Consider the following 20,459-nt stretch of genomic DNA (forward strand, 5'->3'; position numbering starts at 1 on the left):
ATAGCTTTTTTTAAAAAAATTGTAACAAAAAGGAGTTATCGCATAAACAGATCATGAATTATTCTTAGCAAATTACACTTTTTTTTCTTAAAGCATTCACCATTACAATAAGCAGAACAATGGAATATTAGCCATTCATATCTGGTAAGCTTTAGGAATAAAAAACAAAACAAAAAACCCCAAACACCCACCCCCACCCCCAAACATAAAGAACATTCACACTTGAGGATCAAAACATTAACCAATTCTTCAGTTAAACATTAGAGAACTCTGGATACTCAATGGATTGCCGAGAAGAGGAGCACCTGCCAGTGATTTCAGATTTTATAGCAAGCATTTGAATAAAATTGCCGTTTAACCCTAAGCCACTGACTTCTTCTGAAGCAGAAGCCCAAGCACCGGAATTTTCAATGCTTCATGTTTCACATTTCTGTTCCCTCCCCCTTTTTAGAATTCTTCCCAGCATTACTTAATTTACAAATCAATACAGACTTAATTTACAAATCAAAACTTAAAGGCTGACCTCGCTGGGTGCCCCAGCTTCTTTTCAAATCAGGCACACAAATGTGCAGAGGATGCTACTAAAGTCAAAAGGAAAAGGATGACAAAATATAAGAAAAAAGTTTGCATAAGAAAGATTATCTACCCTTTTCTTTTTTTCCCCTACTTTCTTTTATAGAAGCGTTAGGGTAAACTACAAATACCTGAGGAGTTGGTTACTTTTTAACATTGGCTGACAAATGTATGAACTATTATGAAAATTCCCACTCGTATGTTTCTAAAAGTAAAATGACATGGCTTCTTTGATTGGGGGAAACTGATTGGAGTGATTCCTTATTTATCAGAAAGCACAAGCCTAATCTTGATGCACTGGGACTTATGCGTCAGTAAAACAAGATCTTGATCTTACACACACGTCAGGGAAATCACCCCTGAATAAACTTCAGACAAGAATTTGATACAATAATTTTATCTAATTTAAGTAAAGTTAAAATCTCCTCTAAGTCATTAAAAATGTCAATCAGATATGAATCTAACATTTCCATTAAGACAATTACAATTGAAAACATTAAATGACGGAAGTTGCCTTGTAAAAGCCACCCGTATGAAAGGAGTACATGTTTGACAAAAATAAGCATAAAAAAGGTATTAAATCCCTGTTCCTTTTCTCTGATTTTGGCTGATTATGTGTGTGTGTGTATATACATATATATATATATATATATACACACATACATATACATATATACACACACCCACACACACAAATACATAGTTATGTGTATATATTGTTTTGGAATGTCAATGGGTTCCATAACCGTCGGCTAGGTTCAAGCAGAACTTGCTCCCGAAGCCTAGAAAACAAAGTCATACAGAGTATAATCTTAGACAATTTCCATTAAAAGGAGATAATGAATGATGTCACAAATATACGCATGGTCACAGACAGCCAGAGAGCAGAATGGACTGCAGACGCCTCCCCTGAGCCTGTCTAGACGCCCGGGCTCAAGTGCCAATGGACGTTTCAAGCCACCTTTCCTTGAAGATCACCCCTGAGACATGCGCAGTATGTCTCCAGTCCACATCCCCAGCTTCCCTCCTCTTCCTCTGTAAGTTCTACACAGCAAGATTTTCCTAAAACCTCTTCAGCGCATTTGGAGAATTTTTCTAAAATCACTCTCAAAGAATCGTAGAAAGACCTCATAGATCTTTCCTTAACTGGCGAGGCTCCCTTAAAGAAAAAGTCCAAGAAAAAAATTGGCAGTTCTCTTTAGTTCAATGGTTCTCTGTCAAAAGGAAAATTTAAAACCTCGTTTTCCTGAACATTATTTTATAGGCTAAAAATAAACCTTATGTTAAAACAGCCCATTAAGGAGGAAGACAGATAGCAGCAGTTTCTAGACATATTGCAAAATAGGCATGGTGCTCTTTGATAGAACTTTCATCTAAGAGGATAATACATGCAAATACAAATAAGCAATTCTAAACTCTACTAAGCCCTAAACTTTAGAGGGGAATCTCGCAGATGACTATCACACAGGGGCTATGGCAGTAGGGGTCACCTCTAATCAGGCATTCTTTGAAAGAGAAGGAAAGATAAGGCGCTATATGCTTAAAAAATAAAGCTACTCTAGGAGCGACATTTCACACTGCTCTTTTCTGGAGTTTAAAAACCACTTACAACATCATTCTTAGGGACCAAATGCTGCAATGTCCAAAGCACCAGAAGAACAATGCACAGAAAAGATGTGTTTTGGGGACCCAGCAGGGTTTTTTTGCCATTCGTTGGTAAGCGATGAACTGATGAATAACAAAAAAATGAAAACAAAAACTTAATGATGATTTTAATGCATTGCTTGCGGTAAGACGCACTCTTTTAAAGCTGAAAATACTATCCGGAAAAAACTCTGAATAAAATTTTTGGCTTCTGGCACAACGCCATATAACCTGGTCCATTCTCCTAGGATTACTGCATATAAATTAAGGGTTTAAGTTAGGGAGGGGTATTTGCATTCTGGTTGACCACAATTCATCTCCCATTTACTGAAGAATAATATGGAAATATATGCCAGCACATGTCCGAATTAGCTAGTTCTCAACTTTTAATTATTCCAAGGATTCTAATAACAATTATGTATTATACATGTAACATAATAATATATAAAATAAAAATTAGTAATCCTAATATTTAGCTAGTCCTCAACTTCTCCCTGTCTTCAAATGCGTGTTACTGAAGAATGCTTTAATGAAAGTTTCAATCACTGAAAAAACAGAAAAGGAGGGAAAGGCAAGTTTATATTTTAAGATTTTTTTTTATATATGTCTTTTTTGTGTATGTGTGGTACTGGGGGTTGAACCCAGAGGCGCTCTCAGCCACATCCTCAGTCTTTTTATATTTTATTTGAGATAGGGTCTCACTAAGTTGCTGAGGCTGGCCTCAAACTTGTGATCCTCCTGCCTCAGCCTCACAAGTAGCTGGAATTACAGGACTGCACCATTGTGCCCAGCTCTGCCATATCCTGATATGTTTTAGGTTTGAAATCTTCTTTCCTAAACAATGAGCACAACCAGGCAGGAGAAGGAAGGAAGCCATTCTATTTCTCCATGTCACCATATGGTTGTAGCCTGCTGTCCTAATTAGACTAATACATGCTAGAGACAGGTATAATTAAGGTATAGTGAGAATATCTATGGGAAAAAGCGACTCAGGATTCTTTAAGACTGATTAACTTTGATTTCTTTCCCAAATGAAAGTAAAGTAGGAGTATATACTAAATTGAACAGAGAAAGATTTATCCTTTTCAAAATTGAGATGGGAGAATACTAGGTGTTCTGACTGAGAGAGAGTATACAGGTATGGAGGGAAACTCCTTGTGTCTGGTACAGAAAAATAGCATAAGGAACAACAAAATAAAAAAGTACAATCTAGGCAACAGAAGAAAAAGTCAGCAAAAGGGAAAAGACAGCAATGTAAACAGAATATCTTAAAAAAGAAGAAATATGAATTGTTAGCAAGTTGAAAGGAATTGCTATTATCATCTACCAAAATGTTAAAAAAAAAAAAAACCCAAACAAACAAACAAACAAGAAATCAAACCATCAGGTCAAGGGCACACCCAAAAGTTCAGTAGGGGAGGGAGGGACAGACGTCCGCCCAGCCCCAGGAGCAGGGAGCACGCCTTCCTTTCAGCTTGCTTTTACAGAAGGTGGTCTCAGTTGTGACAAGAATTCTGCCATCCAAGTTATGGGCAAGCACACAAAGAGAAAGAGCAGCACATCCTGTGTGATGCAGACAACGAAAGCTTCTCCCGAAGAAGTGCAGTCAGTGAAGACAGAGAGAGAGAAGAAGTGAAAGGGAAAGTCTTGGAGGGCGGCCGCCTCCTCATCTCCACCTACCATCGGCTTTAGCTCTCTGGCATCCGCCACGCCTCCCTTACCAGCTTCTTTCAATGCTTTCCTACTGTTTTCCACAAACTCCTGCAAAACACGGACCAGATGGCATAAATTTGGGGGTCTTTTCAGATACCAGTTAGTAGATGAATTCTAAAGACCATTTACTTTTTTTTTTTTTTTTTGGTACTGGGGTGGAACCCAGGGGCTTTCTACCTCCGGGCTATACTCCCAGACCTATTTTATATTTTATTTGGAAACAGGGTCTCACTGAGTTGCTGAGAGCCTCACTCAGTAGCCGAGGCCGGCTTCGAACCCGTGTGATCCTCCTGTCTCAGCCTCCCGGGCGCGGGGACTACAAGTGTGCGCCACCACATGGGTGACCATTTATATTTTTAACTCAACCTTGATGAGCTGATGGCCCCCAAACACAGTATTTAGTATCACACAGGAGACTGGCTACATTTTTAGGGATGGATTGGAAGCCGCAGACGTAAAATCTATCTATCCTGTCACAGTATGACTCTCAACGAGGGCTCCTAGAGATAGCATGAGATCTACTCAGAAGAAAAAAAAATCTAACATTTGTAAGAGACTATTTTTTTATATTTAATATATTGCTTAGGCCGGGGATGGTGGCACACGCTTGTAATCCAGCATTTGGGAGACTGAGACACGAGGATCGTGGTTCGCGGACAGCCTCAGCTACTTAGTGAGGCCCTGTTTCAGAATAAAGAATAAAAATAGGGCTGGGGGGTGTAGCTTGGAGGTTGAATGCCCCTGGGTTTCATCCCCAGATATATAAATATATCCTCAGATATATAAATAAATATATATATATCATAGTTTATTTCCATATCAAAGATAAATGACACAATAATATTTTATTTCATTAGTCTCTCTCTCTCTCTCTCTTTTTTTTTCAGTACTGGGGATAGAACCCCATTCCCTATTTTTCAAAGACCTAGGAAGGTAAAAACATTAATACTGCTAAGCATGAAATATGTTTTTTTTTTTTTTTAAACCAAACTATAAACTCACTTTAAACAAGTCTATCTGGTCTTGACACTGATCCTTAGAGCAGGAAACCAGAACTTGTGGTCAGAAGTGAATAAAATCTAAATGTTAATTTTAACTAAAAGGGGAATATACTCCATAGGAAACAGTTCTATTCTGTCAAAGCTCATGGAATACTTTTTCATTATGTATCGTCATGATTCTTACAGATAAAATTGAATGGAGAAAGACTATTTTTTACTCTGCTTTTGATCAGTGGCTTCAAACAAAAACAAACTCTTTTTCTAAATGTTTTAATCACAGGAGAGTTGCAATACTCATAGATCAAATTCCATTATGAAAATAACCAGTTAGAATTAATTTAGTCATTAGAAAAATGTCTAAAATATAGTTGAAGATTTTCTCAGTAAAAGAGATCATTAGTATGAAATAGGTCAGCTAAATTATTTGGAATTTTTTATTGAAGAAAAAATCTACCTCATTTATTAACATATTTATTTTAGATTTAATGGGATAAATTATGCTCCTGGAAAATGACTTATTATTTCAATATTTAGTCTTAGATGATACCTATTCTTGAGACAGGAATATTTTACAACTTAATAGCAAACACTATTATTAAAAAGCATTTTTAATTTGGTATTGTTGAACACTGAAGAAAATAGTACTTAAACATTTTAATATGGTTTTTAGTATAGGGAAGCTGCAGAGACTAGATAGAAGTTACATAAAGATTCATATCTTGACTAAACTGAAAATATAAAACAATATGGGTAATAGGTCTGTTACCTGTATTCATTATGAAATGCCTTCAATTTGGCCTGGAATATTAAGTATGATTATTTATTTACTTATTGGTACTGGGGATTGAACTCATAGGTGTACTACCTCCAAGCTATACCCCAAGGCTTTTTTATTTTTGTTTTGAAATAGGGTCTCTCTAAATTGCTGGGGGCTGTCCTTGAACCTGTGATCCTCCTGTCTCAGCCTACCAAGTACTGGGATTACAGGTATGTGCCGCGGTGCCTGGTTTAGGATGCTTATTTTTTAACTAGGGTTGACAGCAGTAGCATTAGAAACAGTGGTAGCTGGAGAAGGATAGGTAGGCACTAAGACCTGGGGAAGAATACTTTTTGTCTTTAAGCTCCACTTCAGGAAAAGGCACTTAGAACATCAGCAGCCCAGTGTTCCAATTTAAGGGCTAGACAGCAGGCTTCAAAGTCCATTTAATTCCATCTAGCTGCAGAGAGAGGAAGGAGAGTGGTATAGTGTAGGGCCATTAAAGAGCACTGCTCCAGCTAAGTGGATCTGAAATGATCTCTTCCATGGCAGGAAGGCCTTCCTCGATTGCTCCATGAATAGTCTTATTCATGAATGAATGCCATAGGTTTAATTCTGAAATACTCTGAGGTCTCTCGTGATCATTAAATACAGAGAATGTCTGGCAAAATATCTTTATTAGTATTTTTATCCCTCAAGCAGCAGGGAGCATGGAAAGCACTTACCATGAGCACTTTATCCATATAGAATTCTCTGCCAGGGCTCCCATCATTGTACTTTGTATCAATGGCAAAACACAAGAATAATACATCCACTACCATCTCATAGATGGACAGGAAGCAATGAGCGACTAGGAAAGCAAAGAGGCAGACGATGACCAGAGGCAGCACCCATACGGTGTAGTCCTGCTGGTAGTTGAGCAGCATAATCCCAGCCAGACCCGTGCTGCAGACTATCAGCACCTGCAGCAGAGAGAGCAAAGATGCGCTTAACATCCACTTTTTTGTTTATCACATGCAGACTTAAGTTTTTTCTTTACTATTCATAAATGATGGTTGCAAAGGGCCATTCCGTCTCCAGTGAAGAAGCATAGCTGGGCGCAGGAGTGCGCGCCTGTAATCCCAGTCACTCAGGAGGCTGAGGAGGTGGCCAACCTGGGAAATTAGAGAGACCCTGTCTCAAAAGTAAATAAATAAATAAATAAATAAATAAATAAATAAATAAATAAATACATGAGGCTGAAGATGTAGAGAGCCTCTGGATTCAATCCTCAGCACCATATACACACATACACAAAAGTATAATTCGCAATCCATATATATTTATATATACATTTATACGTGTATATCATATACATTTCAAAATCACACTTTAAGAAAAAAATCACACTTAAAGTGATTTGGGTTTACAATATAGAGAAGTCTCCCAAATATTATTTATACTCTCCTAAACTTTACCTATTTGGGATCTGTGACAATTCTTAACATAATGCATGCATATTTTAGGAAATAAAGATCATATACTCTTAGCACTTGAAAAATAAAATTGTTGACATTGGTATTGGTATGAATTTTTTTCTAAGCATTTTTACCTATGAAATAGTACTATATAAACACATCAAAAGCTCTTCATTAATATTTATACTATCATTACAAATGCTTCATAAATCCTCAGCCACAAAATTCCATCTATGGGTGATTTAAAATTTATTTAACCACTCTCTCACTGATGTGGATTTTTTATATATAAATATAAAGTTTATTTAGTATCATTATTGGCGATTTATACTGTTTTCAGATATGATGCTGCAATAATAACAAAAACTCTTAAGAACTTTTTCTGTGTTTTCTATTTTATTTTATATAGACTACATGGTAAATTTTGAAAAATCTTCATGAAATTTAGATTTGAACATTCTGTGAAGAAAAGGTTGCCAAAAACATCCATACTAAAATAATTAAAAATAACCAATCTGTTTATTGTCAAGTACCATCTTGATAATGCTTCACCACCTCTTAGATAGCATTTAAATTTATTATGGTTATTTAATGCATTCAGCTATTTAATAACCCTATACATGATTTATGGTAACATCATTAATACTACAGATTGGAGGATGTGCTCAGAGATACTGGCCAGCCTGCCCAAGGTCATAGAGTAAAAATCAGATTCCACGCTGGGCGTGGTGGCGCGCTTGTAATCCCAGCGCTCGGGAGGCTGAGACAGGAGGATCGCACAGGTTCGAAGCCAGCCTCAGAGGCTTAGTGAGGCTCTCAGCAACTTAGTGAGACCCTGTTTCCAAATGAAGTATAAAATAGGGCTGGGAGTATAACCCAGAGGTAGAAAAGCCCCTGGGTTCCACCCTCAGTACCACAAACAACAACAACAACAACAACAACAACACACCCCAAAAAACCAGATTCCACTCTAATAATGGATTTAGGATGCCAACCCCAGTGCTCTTTCCAGGTAAAAACTCAGCAAATATTTAGATACTGACACTCACAAATAGTGGAATACACTGATTCTTGGACACATTCTTCCCTAGCCCTTTAATTAGCATTAAGCATTCAATAATAGAAAAGAAAGTTGCCTTTTTTTTTTTTTAAATCACAGTTGCCTTTTTTTTTTTTTAAATCTAGGGCTGAGGACAGGCAGACTTTTCCATCTTCCCCACTGTATATCAACATCAGAGCAGCTCTCATTCACTATTATCTTAACCATGAGTTATAATGCATTAGATGATGCAATGGTTAGGCTGTAAATCGATCCCTCTCTTTTATGCTCTATGGAGCAAATCTGAGTTTGTCCAAACTTTGGAAGATACTTCCCACCATTTCTGTGGCAAGATACTTTTAAATTATTCCATAATATAGGGACTTATTTTCTGCGATGATTTCTACAGATGATTAATTATATCCATTTTCGTTCATTCTTATGGTTGCAATTTTAGAAGTTATTTCTTATACTCTCTTCACACTTTATACATTTTATACCCAATTGGTGGGTGGGGGTTCCTTATGTTTTCACCATGCCGCTAAAAGTTAAACTACACTTGAAATGTTAACATCAGTTACAGAAAAAAGGTGTGGCTCAAAAAAAGTAGATGTTAGCCAGATGTGGTGGTGCAAGCACGCTCGTATTCCCAGCGCTTGGGAGGCAGAGACAGGAGGATCGTGCTGGTTCGAAGCCAGCCTCGCTGGCTTAAGAGACCCTGTTTCCAAATAAAAATATAAAAATAGGTCTGGGAAGCCAGGCGTGGTGGTGCACGCTTGTAATCCCAGCGTTCAGGAGGCTGAGACCTGGAGGATCACGGTTCGTGGACAGCCTCAGCTACTTAGTGAGGCCCTCTGCAACTCAGTGAGACCCGATTTCAAAATAAAGAACAAAAAATAGGGCAAGGGGTGTAGCTTGGAGGTCAAATGCCCCTGGGTTCCATCCCCATACCTGCAAATAAATAAATAAATAAATAAATAAATAAATAAATAAATAAATAAATAAAAATAGGTCTGGGAGTGTAGCCCAGAGATAGAAGTGTTTCCAGGAACCCCAGTACCACCACCACCACAAAAAAAAAAAAAAAAAGATGTTGAGAAAAAAGTTGTCGACATGTCATGCATTTATTTAAGCAGAGGAAACAATGGTTCTCAACGTATAGAGAGGCTAGGAATTCCTGGGCTGTGAATCCAGAGAGTTTGAGTGGATGAATTTAAAATAAAGCCCAACAATATACATTTTGAAAGTATCCCAGGGACTAATAAAGCACACAGCTACATCTCAAGAAGTACTGGTTTAGACCAGTAATCTCCATGGAGGGGGACATATGCTGGAGAAAGTATTCAACAGGACCACCTGGGACCTCTATTTATAATTCCCATACATTTAATTATCATTATTTTTTTGCCAGGTGTGATGGTGTATGCCTGTAATCTTAGCACTTAGGAAATTAAGATAGGAGGCTAGCAGGTTCCTTCCTTCCTTCCTTCCTTCCTTCCTTCCTTCCTTCCTTCCTTCCTCCCTCCCTCCCTCCCTCCCTCCCTCCCTCCCTCTCTCTCTCTCTCTCTTTCTTTCTTTCTTTCTTTCTTATACTGGGGATGAAGTCCAGGGGCATTCTTCCTCTGAGCTACATCCATATAGCCTTTTAAAAAACAAAACAAACCGGGGCATAGTGGCGCACGCTGTAATCCCCGCGCGTGAGAGGCTGAGACAGGTGAATCGCGCAGGATCGAAGCCAGCCTTAGCTGGCTTAAGAGACCCTATTTCCAAATAAAATATAAAATAGGTCTGGGAGAGTACCCCGGAGGTAGAAAGCCTCTGGGTTCCATCCCCAGTATCACCAAAAAAAACCAAAAACAAAAACAAAAACAAGGTCTTACTAAGTTGCTGACGGTCTCCCTAAGTAGGTAAGGCTGGCCTTGCATAAGATTGAAGGTTTGAGGCCAGCTTATGGTAACTTAGTAAGACCCTATTTCAAAATAAAAACGGGCTAGGTTTGTAGCTCAGAAGCAGAATGTCCCTGGTTTCAATTCCTAGCACCACAAACTTTTATTTGGTCTTTCCTAAGTATGCTTTATAATGCACATATTATAGAGAGCTATACTTATATCATTAATAAATAAAGGTAAGTATATTGGGAATTGTGATTAAGCTTTGTTTTCTAATATGACACATGATTTAAAAAGTTTAGATACTCCTAATTTAAAGATAAATTATTAGGGACACAGTAGAAGAAATTCAAACATACAGTAGTATGTAAGAAGAAGGAAAGAATGCCAGCTTTGGAGTTTGAAAGATACAGATTTGAAATACAGTCAGTGTTTAGCTTTGTGACTCTAGGCAAGTTCATTTAACTTTTCTGACTTTATAATAAAGAATTGTTAAAGCTGAAAAAAAAAACAAAAACAAAACCAAAACAAAAACCAAAACAAAAACCAAAAACAAAAACAGGTTGATGTATTTCACCATTTGTGATCCTATAATCTCAGCTTCCCAAGTCCTGGGATTACAGGTGCACACCACCATGCCTGGCTTTACAAAATCATTTATAAGCAATAATTTTTGTTCTCATATTTTATTAATCCAGGTTAAATAACTTGCCAACTAGAAGATATAATTAATGTGAGACAAGGAATTACCAAGTGGGGGTAAATAACTTCACATAGAAGAAAAGAAATTGGAATTTTATTTTTCTGGACAAAATAGTCCTTTTTTTTGTGTGCGGTATTGGAGAAACTCTATTTTATTTATTTATTTATTTATTTATTTATTTTTATAACAGTTATTTTTATCACAAAGTTGCAAAGGACTTTGCTAAATTGCTGAGGCTGGCTGTGAACCTAAAGTTCTCCTGTCTCAGCCTCCTAAATCCTGGGATTACAGGTGTGTGCCATCTCCGCCAGCTGGGGAGAGAAAGATAGCTTTACTGGCCCAAATATCAGTATCTTTTGAACTCAGAAACATTTAAGAGCTTATAAATTTCTTATATTTAGGACTCTATAGACCAATGATTACAGGTCATAAGCTAAAATCAGAGGAGCTATGTCCCTTCCAAATCAAATTCACTATCTCATGAAAACCACTGATACTCCATAGAAATGGAAACTATGAATCATCTTTTAGTTTTGAATTTCAAGGTTCTTAAAATGGAATTTTGTTTTGAGTAATTGTAAATTCACATGCAGTCACAAGAAATAAGAGTGATTGAATATATCCCTTTCCCAGTTCCCTTCAATGATAACATCATCATCATCATCATCATCGTCATCGTTCTCCTCCTCCTCCTCCTCCTCCTCCTCCTCCTCCTCCTCCTCCTCCTCCCCCTCCTCCTCTTCTGATGATACTGGGGATGGAACCCAAGGGCACTCTACCTTCAAGCTACACCCTAGCCCTATTCTTTTATTCTTTATTTTGTAACGGTCTCACTGAGTTGCAAAGTATCTCACTAAGTAGCTGAGGCTGTCTGCGAACCATGATCGTCTCGTCTCAGCCTCCAGAATGCTGGGATTTCAAGTATGCACCACCATGCCTGGCTGGTAACATCTTCTGAAATTATTATTCACTATCACAATCACAAAAATGATGCTGACACATTCAAGGTACAGATAGTCCACCTGCATCATCAGAAGGATCCTTTGCTTTGCCCTGAGAGCTGTCCCCACCTGTCCCAACCACACCTGTAACTGGGCCACGACACATCCATCTTCCATTGGATAACATCATTTCAAGAATGTTATGTAAATAGAATCAATTTTCTGGGATTGAATTTTCATTCCCATTCAGCATTACCCCCACAAGATGAATTCAAGTTGTTGCATATATGTTTGATTCCTGACATTTATAATGTTTATTATGGCTATTATGTTTATAATGTTTATTATTGCTCTGAAATTATTTTCTGTGCATTAACAGCCATTCAATTTTAATTAAAAAAGAAAAAATAACTTTTTTCACGGAATTTGGTGGATTCTATAATCAAAGCACACGCGCTCTCCCTCTCTCTTTCTTTTTCGGTGTTACTCGGGATTGAATGAACCCAGGGACATTCTACCTCTGTGCTACACCAACCATATAACCATATATATTTTTTATTTTTATTTTTATTTTTTGTGGTTCTGGGGCTGAACCCAAGGGGCTTTTCTACCTCCAGGCTATACTTCCAGACCTTTTTTTTTTTTTAATACTTTATTTGGAAACAGGATCTCACTAAGTTGCTGAGAGCCTCACTCAGTAGCCGAGGCTGGCTTTGAACCTGTGCAATTCTCCTGTCTCAGCCTACCAAGCGTTGGGATTACAAGCGTGGGCCACCACACCTGGCATTTTTAAAAAATTTTGAAACAGGGTCTCACTAAGTTGCAGAGGTCCTCACTAAATTACTGAGGCTGGTATTGAACCTATGATCCTCCTGTCTCAGCTTCCCAAGTACTGGGATTACAGGCATGTGCCATCACACCCAGCTCAGAACTATATTTCTAACAAAGGAAAACTAAGGAATCTTATCTTAGTATGTTAGAAACCCAGGAGAGCCAGGCATGGTGGTGCACCTTGTAGTCCTGTAGTTGGGAGGCTGAGACAGGAGGACTACAGGTTTGAAGACAGCCTCAGCAAGTAGTGAGATTCTCATCAATCTAGTGAGTCTCTATTTCAAAATAAAAATTTAAAAATAGGGCTAGGCATGTATCTTGGAGGAAAAATGCTCCTGGGCTTTTCTAGTACCAATCACACAAAAACAAAACCCAAAAGATAAAATTTTTCTTTCCTTTCAGGAATTCTAAATAAAAATTTATCTTTCATGGTTTTTAAAGTCATTTTCAATATTATTAATATTTATAATTGTATAAATATGTTTATAATATTTTTGGTGCAACAGGGAATGCTCATTTTTATATTATTTTATAATTTATTTGGAAACAGGGTCTCACTAAGTTGCTGAGAGCCTCACTCAGTAGCTGAGGCTGGCTTCAAACCTGTGCAATCCTCCTTCTCAGCCTCCCAAGTGCTGGGATTACAAGCATGCGCCACCACACCCAGCTACAGTCCATTATTTTATTAGCATAAAATAAAGGGAGGGATTTGGAGTCATCTATATTTACAATAGCCACAGGCAATCATTGATAACTTTTTAGATAAAAACTTTCCTTCTTTTTAAATATGAATACATTATTTTTTGGTGTTACTGGGTATCAAATCCAGTGCCTCGCACGTGTCAAATACATGTTCTACCACGCAGTTACATCCCAGCCCGTATGCACATGTATTTTTGGTGGTACTGGGGAGGGAACCCAGGGCCATTCTACCTCCAAGCTATGCCCCCAGCCCTATTTTTTATTCTTTATTTTGAAACAGGGTCTCACTGACTTGCAAAGGCCTCACTAAGTAACTGAAGCTGTTTGTGAACCACAATCCTCCTGTCTCAGCCTCCCAAATGCTGGGATTACAAGAGTCTGCCATCATACCAGGCTGTAATCCATACGCACACTTTTAAGTAGCGTTGCAATGGTTCAGTAGCTTTGCTCAGCTTTTTTATTTATTAGATTCTACACATTTCATCCCCATGTTATAAACTCACAATAAAAACATGGTTTATTCGTGAATAATAGTCTGTTGGCTGTTTTTTCCAACAATTTTCCTATTGCTTGGCATTATATTTTCACAATTGGTCATTATATAAATAATGTTGTATTTAGAACTATTTTCAGGGGTGGTTTACTACCATCAGAATTATTTTTGTTAATTAAATAAAGCCCAAAGGCAAAGCCAACGTCAGTTGAGGCAGTTACTGAACAGCGATTCATCTTCGATAGCAGACAGGCCTAACTCTAAGCTCCAGCGCTGCGACATTCTAGTTCTCTAAATTTGGCCCGCTTAATTACGTCTCTAAATTGTGGCATCCTCTGCTATAAAGTGAAGATAACAGCAGTACATTACCTTCTGGGGAAGAGCAGTACGGTCCTCTCTAAAACACTTTACTCAGTGCCTGGTGCTCAGCAAGCGATTCAATCAGACCCTACTAAAATCACCACCATCACCAATAATTTTTCTTGGTAGAATTCTCCTTTTTTGTCCTTTTTTAAAAAATGCATTAAGCTGTGCGTGGTGGTGCATGCCTGTAATCCCAGTACTTGGGAGGCTGAGACAGGAGGATCACAGGTTTGGAGCCAGCCTCAGTTCTTAGGCTCTCAACAATCTAGTGAGACTGTTTCCAAATAAAAATATAAAATAGGTCTGGGGGTGTAGCCCAGTGGTAGAAGGCCTCTGGGATCTATCCCAGTACTCCCCCCAAAAGGGCGCACGCTCTCTCTCTCTCTCTCCCTCTCCCTCCATATATATATATATATATATATATATGTATGTATGTATGTATATATATGTATGTATATATACATATATATGTATGTATGTATGTATATATATATACATATATATATGTATAGTGCCCACATATAATAAAAAAATTGCTTATCTCTTTCTTAGCCTAGGGCTAAATTATAAATATGTAAACAAAAATAGATAATAGTGAGTGTCAGATACTGTTTTTAATCCTTAACAGATTAATTCACTATCTTTACTATAAAAAATTTCCTCTTTTATAAGAACATGACAAGAATAAATTCATATAAATTTAATTAAAAATTTAAAAAAAAGATTATCTGGCTGGGCATGGTGGCACACACTTGTAATCCATGCCTTTGGGAAGCTGAGACAGGAGGATCATGGTTCATGGACAGACTTAGCTACTTAGTGAGGCCCTCCGCAACTCAACGAGACCCTGTTTCAAAATAAAGAATAAAAAATAGGGCTGGGGTTGTAGCTCGGAGGTAGAATACCCCTGGGTTGTAGAATGCCCCATCCTCAGTACTGGAAAAAAAATTAATGGATAGGTTGCCTAACAACCTGTCTACTTTAAACTACACAGTGCGCCGGGCGTGGTGGCGCACGCTTGTAATCCCGCGCTTGGGAGGCAGAGACAGGAGGATCACGCAGGTTCGAAGCCAGCTGCATGCGCTGGCTTAGGAGACTCTGTTTCCAAATAAAAATGTAAAAATAGGTCTGGGAGTGTAGCCCGGAGGTAGAAGGGCTTCTAGGAACCCCAGTACCACCAAAACAAACAAACAAACAAACAAACAAACAAACAAACCCTACACAGTGCTATGCTTCTCCATACCAAAGATTTTGTCTTTTCAAAAGCATTTTAAAAGCACAGTGGCTGGAGTAACCTCAGTGTTCAGGAGCAAGAGCATTTGATGGAATATTGGCCATAATTGTAATGCGTAATTGTGAAGATTATCAAAGCAAGATGGAAAACATATAAGCTGTACTATCCATTAAAAAAGAGCAAGGGAAACAGGTATATATGGTATGATTCTCATACTACAGAAGCACAAGCCTACAAAGCAACACTTAAAGGGAATATACAGAAATGGTAAGAGTCAGTAGGTTGTGCCCAGCTAAGAGTGAGGTTGTAGTGGTGGTGGTATAACTCCCCCTCAAATTTCCTGAGTATCTTATGGTTTGAAATACAGGAACAATGAAATCTATTTATAATGCTGTTTATTATGGTGCAGATTTTAATAGTATGGGACAAATTGTTTCTTCTCGGATACTTCTATGGAAAACAGAAGTCTCATTCCCTATCAGCTCTATTTTAAAAGATTTTATATATGGTAACAATAATGGCAGTTAATATTTACTAAAAATTTACAATAATGTCAAGCACTGTTCTAGAAACTTCACATGTATTAGCTAGTCTAATGCTCACAGCAATAGGGGTTTGGCCCTATTATTATCCCAGTTTTACAAAAAAAAGAGCAAACTGAAGCACAGATAGGTTAGGTAACCTGCATCCGGTCGCAAAGCTAGTAAGTGATAAGTGAGAATTAATTAAGTGGTCAATTAATTATTGTCATAGTGGGGATTGAACCCTGAGGCATTCTACTTCTGGGTTACACCTCCGGCCCTATTTTATTTTTATTTGGAAACAGGGTCTCGCTAGATTGATGAGGCTCCTACTTGCTGACATTGTCAGCAAATCTGTGATCCTCCTATCTCAGCCGCCTAAGTAGTGAGATTACAGGCATGTATCAACATGCCTGGCCAAGAGTGAGGATTTATTTATTTATTTATTTTTATGGGTCTGGGGATAGAACCCAGAGGCATTCGACCTCCAAGCTACACCCTTTGCAACTCTGTGAGACCCTGTTTCAAAATAATGAATAAAAAATAAAAGTAGGGGTGTAGCTGGGAGGTAGAATGCCCCTGGGTTACAACCCCCAGCACCACAAAAAAAGTTAAGAGAAACATGGGTAAGATATTTTGCCATGTTTTATCTCAGTTTCCCCATCTGTAAAATGAGGATGAATAGTACTTACCTTAAAATTATTTTTGTGAGGATTAAATGAATATAATTCATGAAAAAGCATTCAGTGCATCTTGAAGACTTTGGACATGCTTGCTGTATATGAAAGTACTTTTAGTGTTTTGTTGGACTAGTATCTTTTAAACGAAAGGGCAAATTTTTTTCAACAATGTGCTCAGCCTACTTGGTCTTACCTTGCCCAGGAATAACATGAAGTCTCCCACTGTGTTAATGGCAGCCACACGCAGAGCGTTCTCCACCAGGATGACAAAGGCGTCCTTGGCTGAGGTGCAGAAGTTGGTGCTGTTGATAGCTGTGGCTGTGTATGCATTCTGGAAAAGGAAAAAACAAAAAACAAGCAACTTTTCATCAATAAACAGAAACTCATTTACTAAAGATATAAACCATGCATAGTTAAGGTAGCGCTTTTTTAAAATTTTTATTTATTTATTTATTTATTTATTTTAACAATTTTTTAATTGAACATAAATAGTATACATTTACACTATATTTGGTGCCCTCTCCCCCCCCACCCCCGTTTTCTCTTCCCCCCTCCCACCAATGGTTGTCCAGGTTAACCATGTCTTATTCATAATTTTACACATGTTCAGGTGTAGACACTCATTAATCAAGATCGGCCTTTCTCCTCTCCTATCTTCCCATTAAAACTTAGCTAGTATTTCCCCTCTAATATCTGGAGTCCCACTGGTATCCTTTGTGTTTTCTAGTTTGGGCATATTAGAGGAAACATGTGTATCTTCTCCTTCTGTGCTTGGCTGATCTCACTGGGGATGGAACCCAAGAGGCATTCGACCTCCAAGTTATTTTTTATTCTTTATTTTGAAATAGGGTCTTATTGAGTTGCGGAGGGCCTCACTAAGTAGCTAAGTCTGTCCATGAACCATGATCCTCCTGTCTCAGCTTCCCAAGTTACCTCCAAGTCACTGCCCAATTTTTTATTCTTTATTTTGAAACAGGGTCTCACTGAGTTGCAGAGGGCCTTACTTAGTAGCTGAGGCTGTCCGCGAACTGCGATCCTCCTGTCTCAGCCTCCCAAATGCTGGGATTACAAGTGTGCGCCACCATGCCCGGCTATTTAATTGTTTTTTAAAATTTTTTTGGTGGACTGGGGTTCCTGGAAACCCTTCTACCTCCAGGCTACACTCCCAGACCTATTTTATATTTTTATTTGTAAACAGGGCCTCTTAAGCCAGTGTGGCTGGCTTCGAACCTGTGCGATCCTCCTCTCTCCGCCTCCCAAGTGCGGGGATTACAAGAGTGCACAACCACACCCGGCAAGAGTGAGGATTTAAATTTAGGAAGTCAGACTCCAGATACATGAATTCTTTCCTAAATTTTGTTTTTTGGTACTGAGGACTAAACCCAGAATTATTCTACTTCCGATCCACACTTTCAACCCTTTTTATTTTATTTTTTTTGTTTTGAAATAGGTTCTCTGTAGGTTGCTGAGAGCCTCACTATTTGCTGAGGCTGTCTTCAAACCTATGATCTTCCTGTATCAGCCTCTCAAGTACTGGTGTTACAGGTGTGTGCCGCAACACCCGGCTTCTTAATTTACTGATCAAAATATGTAAGGAGAGAAGCCCAGCGTGGTGGTGCACACCTGAGATCCTCCTGTCTCAGCCTCCCAAGTAGTGGGATTACAAGCATGCGCCACCACATCTGGCTTAAACACTGAGTCTATTTAAATACTGAGTCTGGAAGAGATAGTCTTTAATTTATGAATATTCTATTTGTATGCTTGTTAGTTATTAGGAACCTGGTATGAAGATGAGATTTGAGTTATCAAAAATTTAACTTATCATTATATGATACACTTCACTGATTAAAAATGCAGAACATCTTAGAGTTGAGGACAGGCTACTACTTATGATTCTTAAACTTTTTTCAGTAATGGAGCAGCAAAAAAATCACAGCATTCTTTGAGAAATACAGCAGCCATTTTGATATACTGAATTTCATTGTATAAGCTGGATGATTTATTATCAAAATATATTGCTGTATTATGTCTTCAGTCATTTTTTTCTCAAAAGCTAATATATAAGCTATTGTAGAGAAATTATTAAGCTTTTCTGTTAGAATTCATTCCCTATTTGTTCCCTTCTATTGTCCTCCGCTGGTGCTTCTTATCAGTTATGACAGCAGGAACCACCGAACTGCAGGGCACCACATTTTTTTTCCAAGTTGTACAAAAACTTCTTCTGAAACATTGTGCAAAAAGGCCTCAATGAAGTAAAAATAAACTATACATTTGACCTGTGTAACAGTAGCCTTGCTGAAAAACCGTGGGTAAGAACTGCCCCTGCCAAACCTGTCTCAAAGAACACAAGGATGGCCCCCACTTCTCACAAGTTCCCTAAGTACTCATAAAAATACCATTTAACAATTTACTCTAGAGCAGGGATGGGCGCACCACCGCCTGCGGGCTACATCTGGCCTGCTGACTGCTTTTGTAAGTACAGCTTCCCTGGACCACAGCCTTGCTCATTTGTTATGGTTGTTTTCATGCCACGATGGCAGAATTGAACAGCCACGAGAGGCTATATGGCCCGTAAAGCCAAAATATTTACTTTCTAGTCTTCTGCAGAAAAAAAGATTGGCTGACCACGGCCAAGGGTCAATATCAACCTCACGTAAGTGGGGCCCACTTTCTTATCCTTTAAAAATCAGAACCGTATGCGCTCATTTCTAGTCTTAATAATTTTTTCCATACTTCCAGTTTTTTAGTGTCTTTCGCTATAATTCAACAATCTAACGGACAAAGATTTTCAGTGATCTGGGATGTAAGTCTCCTGAAGAGAAATACTTTATGCTCTATATTCTAAGATCTGATCAAGAGAAAAATGAACCAATTATTAACAATAGGTTTTCAAGGGGAAAATTCTTTGAAATACCCTACCATATTATATTGATTATGAGATACATTATGATGTTAAAAAGCATTATTATGAACCAGGCATGGTAGTACACACCTGTAATCCCAGTACTTGGGAGGCTGAGAAGAGCCTCAGCAACTTAGTGAGACCCTGTTTCAAAATAAAAAAATAAAAAATAGGTATGGTGGTATAGCTCAGAGATAGAATGGGTTCAATCCCCAATAAAACACACACACACACACACATACACACACACACACACACACACACACACACACACACAGTACATATATTATAATGCCTAGAATCAAAGAAATTGGACATTTGGACAGTCTATTTAAATCAACTGTCTTATTTGCCCACTCCCCAAATGAGGAACATCTAACCTTAACTATGTTGTTTACTCTTTCCAGTTTCACCACAATTCTCCTTAAAACAAAAGACAGAGCCTGATGTTTTGTTCTCTGTAATGGTCATACCAGCTGACTCTGGCACAGGGCCCAACACTGGCAAACTCCACATTAAAAGCTTTTGATTTCTTTATGCTTGCCACTCTGATTGGGGTTAGAAGGAATCTCAGCGTAGTTTTGATTTGCATCTCCCCGATGGCTAATGAAGTTGAACATCTTTTCATGTATCTATTGGCCATTTGTATCTCTTCTTTTGTGAAGCGTCTATCCAGTTCAGTTGCCCATTTCTTGATTGGGTTATTTGTTTTGCTAGAGTAGAGTCTTTTGAGCTCTTTGTATATTCTAGATATTAGCCCTCTATGTGAGTGGTGGCTGGTAAAGATCTTCTCCCATTCTGTAGGCTTTCTCTTTAGGTTCTTGATGGTTTCCTTTGATGAGAAGAAACTTTTTAGTTTGATGCCATCCCACTTGTTAATTATTGCTTTAATTTCCTGCCTTTTGGAAGTCTTGTTGAGAAAGTAACTGCCTGTGCCTATATGTTGGAGTGTTGAGCCTGTGCCCTCCTCTAATAACTTTACAGTCTCTAGTCTAATTTCTAAGTCTTTGATCCAT

At 38.2% G+C, this 20,459-nt stretch overlaps 1 protein-coding gene across 1 annotated transcript in view; it reads right to left on the reverse strand.

The window, feature by feature from the left end:
* Positions 1 to 3,687: 3,687 nt before the first annotated feature.
* Positions 3,688 to 20,459, reverse strand: part of SLC44A1 (solute carrier family 44 member 1) — a gene marked incomplete at both ends in the record, with an annotated part of 155,343 nt that continues 138,571 nt past the window's right edge. The window contains 3 exons of the mRNA XM_080709369.1: positions 3,688 to 3,978; positions 6,414 to 6,650; positions 16,735 to 16,872. Coding sequence (XP_080565495.1) covers positions 3,688 to 3,978; positions 6,414 to 6,650; positions 16,735 to 16,872 — 666 coding nt within the window. The remainder of the gene's footprint in view (positions 3,979 to 6,413; positions 6,651 to 16,734; positions 16,873 to 20,459) is intronic.

Source organism: Muscardinus avellanarius (genome assembly GCF_963383645.1).
Source record: "Muscardinus avellanarius genome assembly, chromosome: 13".
In the NCBI taxonomy this organism is placed as follows: domain Eukaryota; kingdom Metazoa; phylum Chordata; class Mammalia; order Rodentia; family Gliridae; genus Muscardinus; species Muscardinus avellanarius.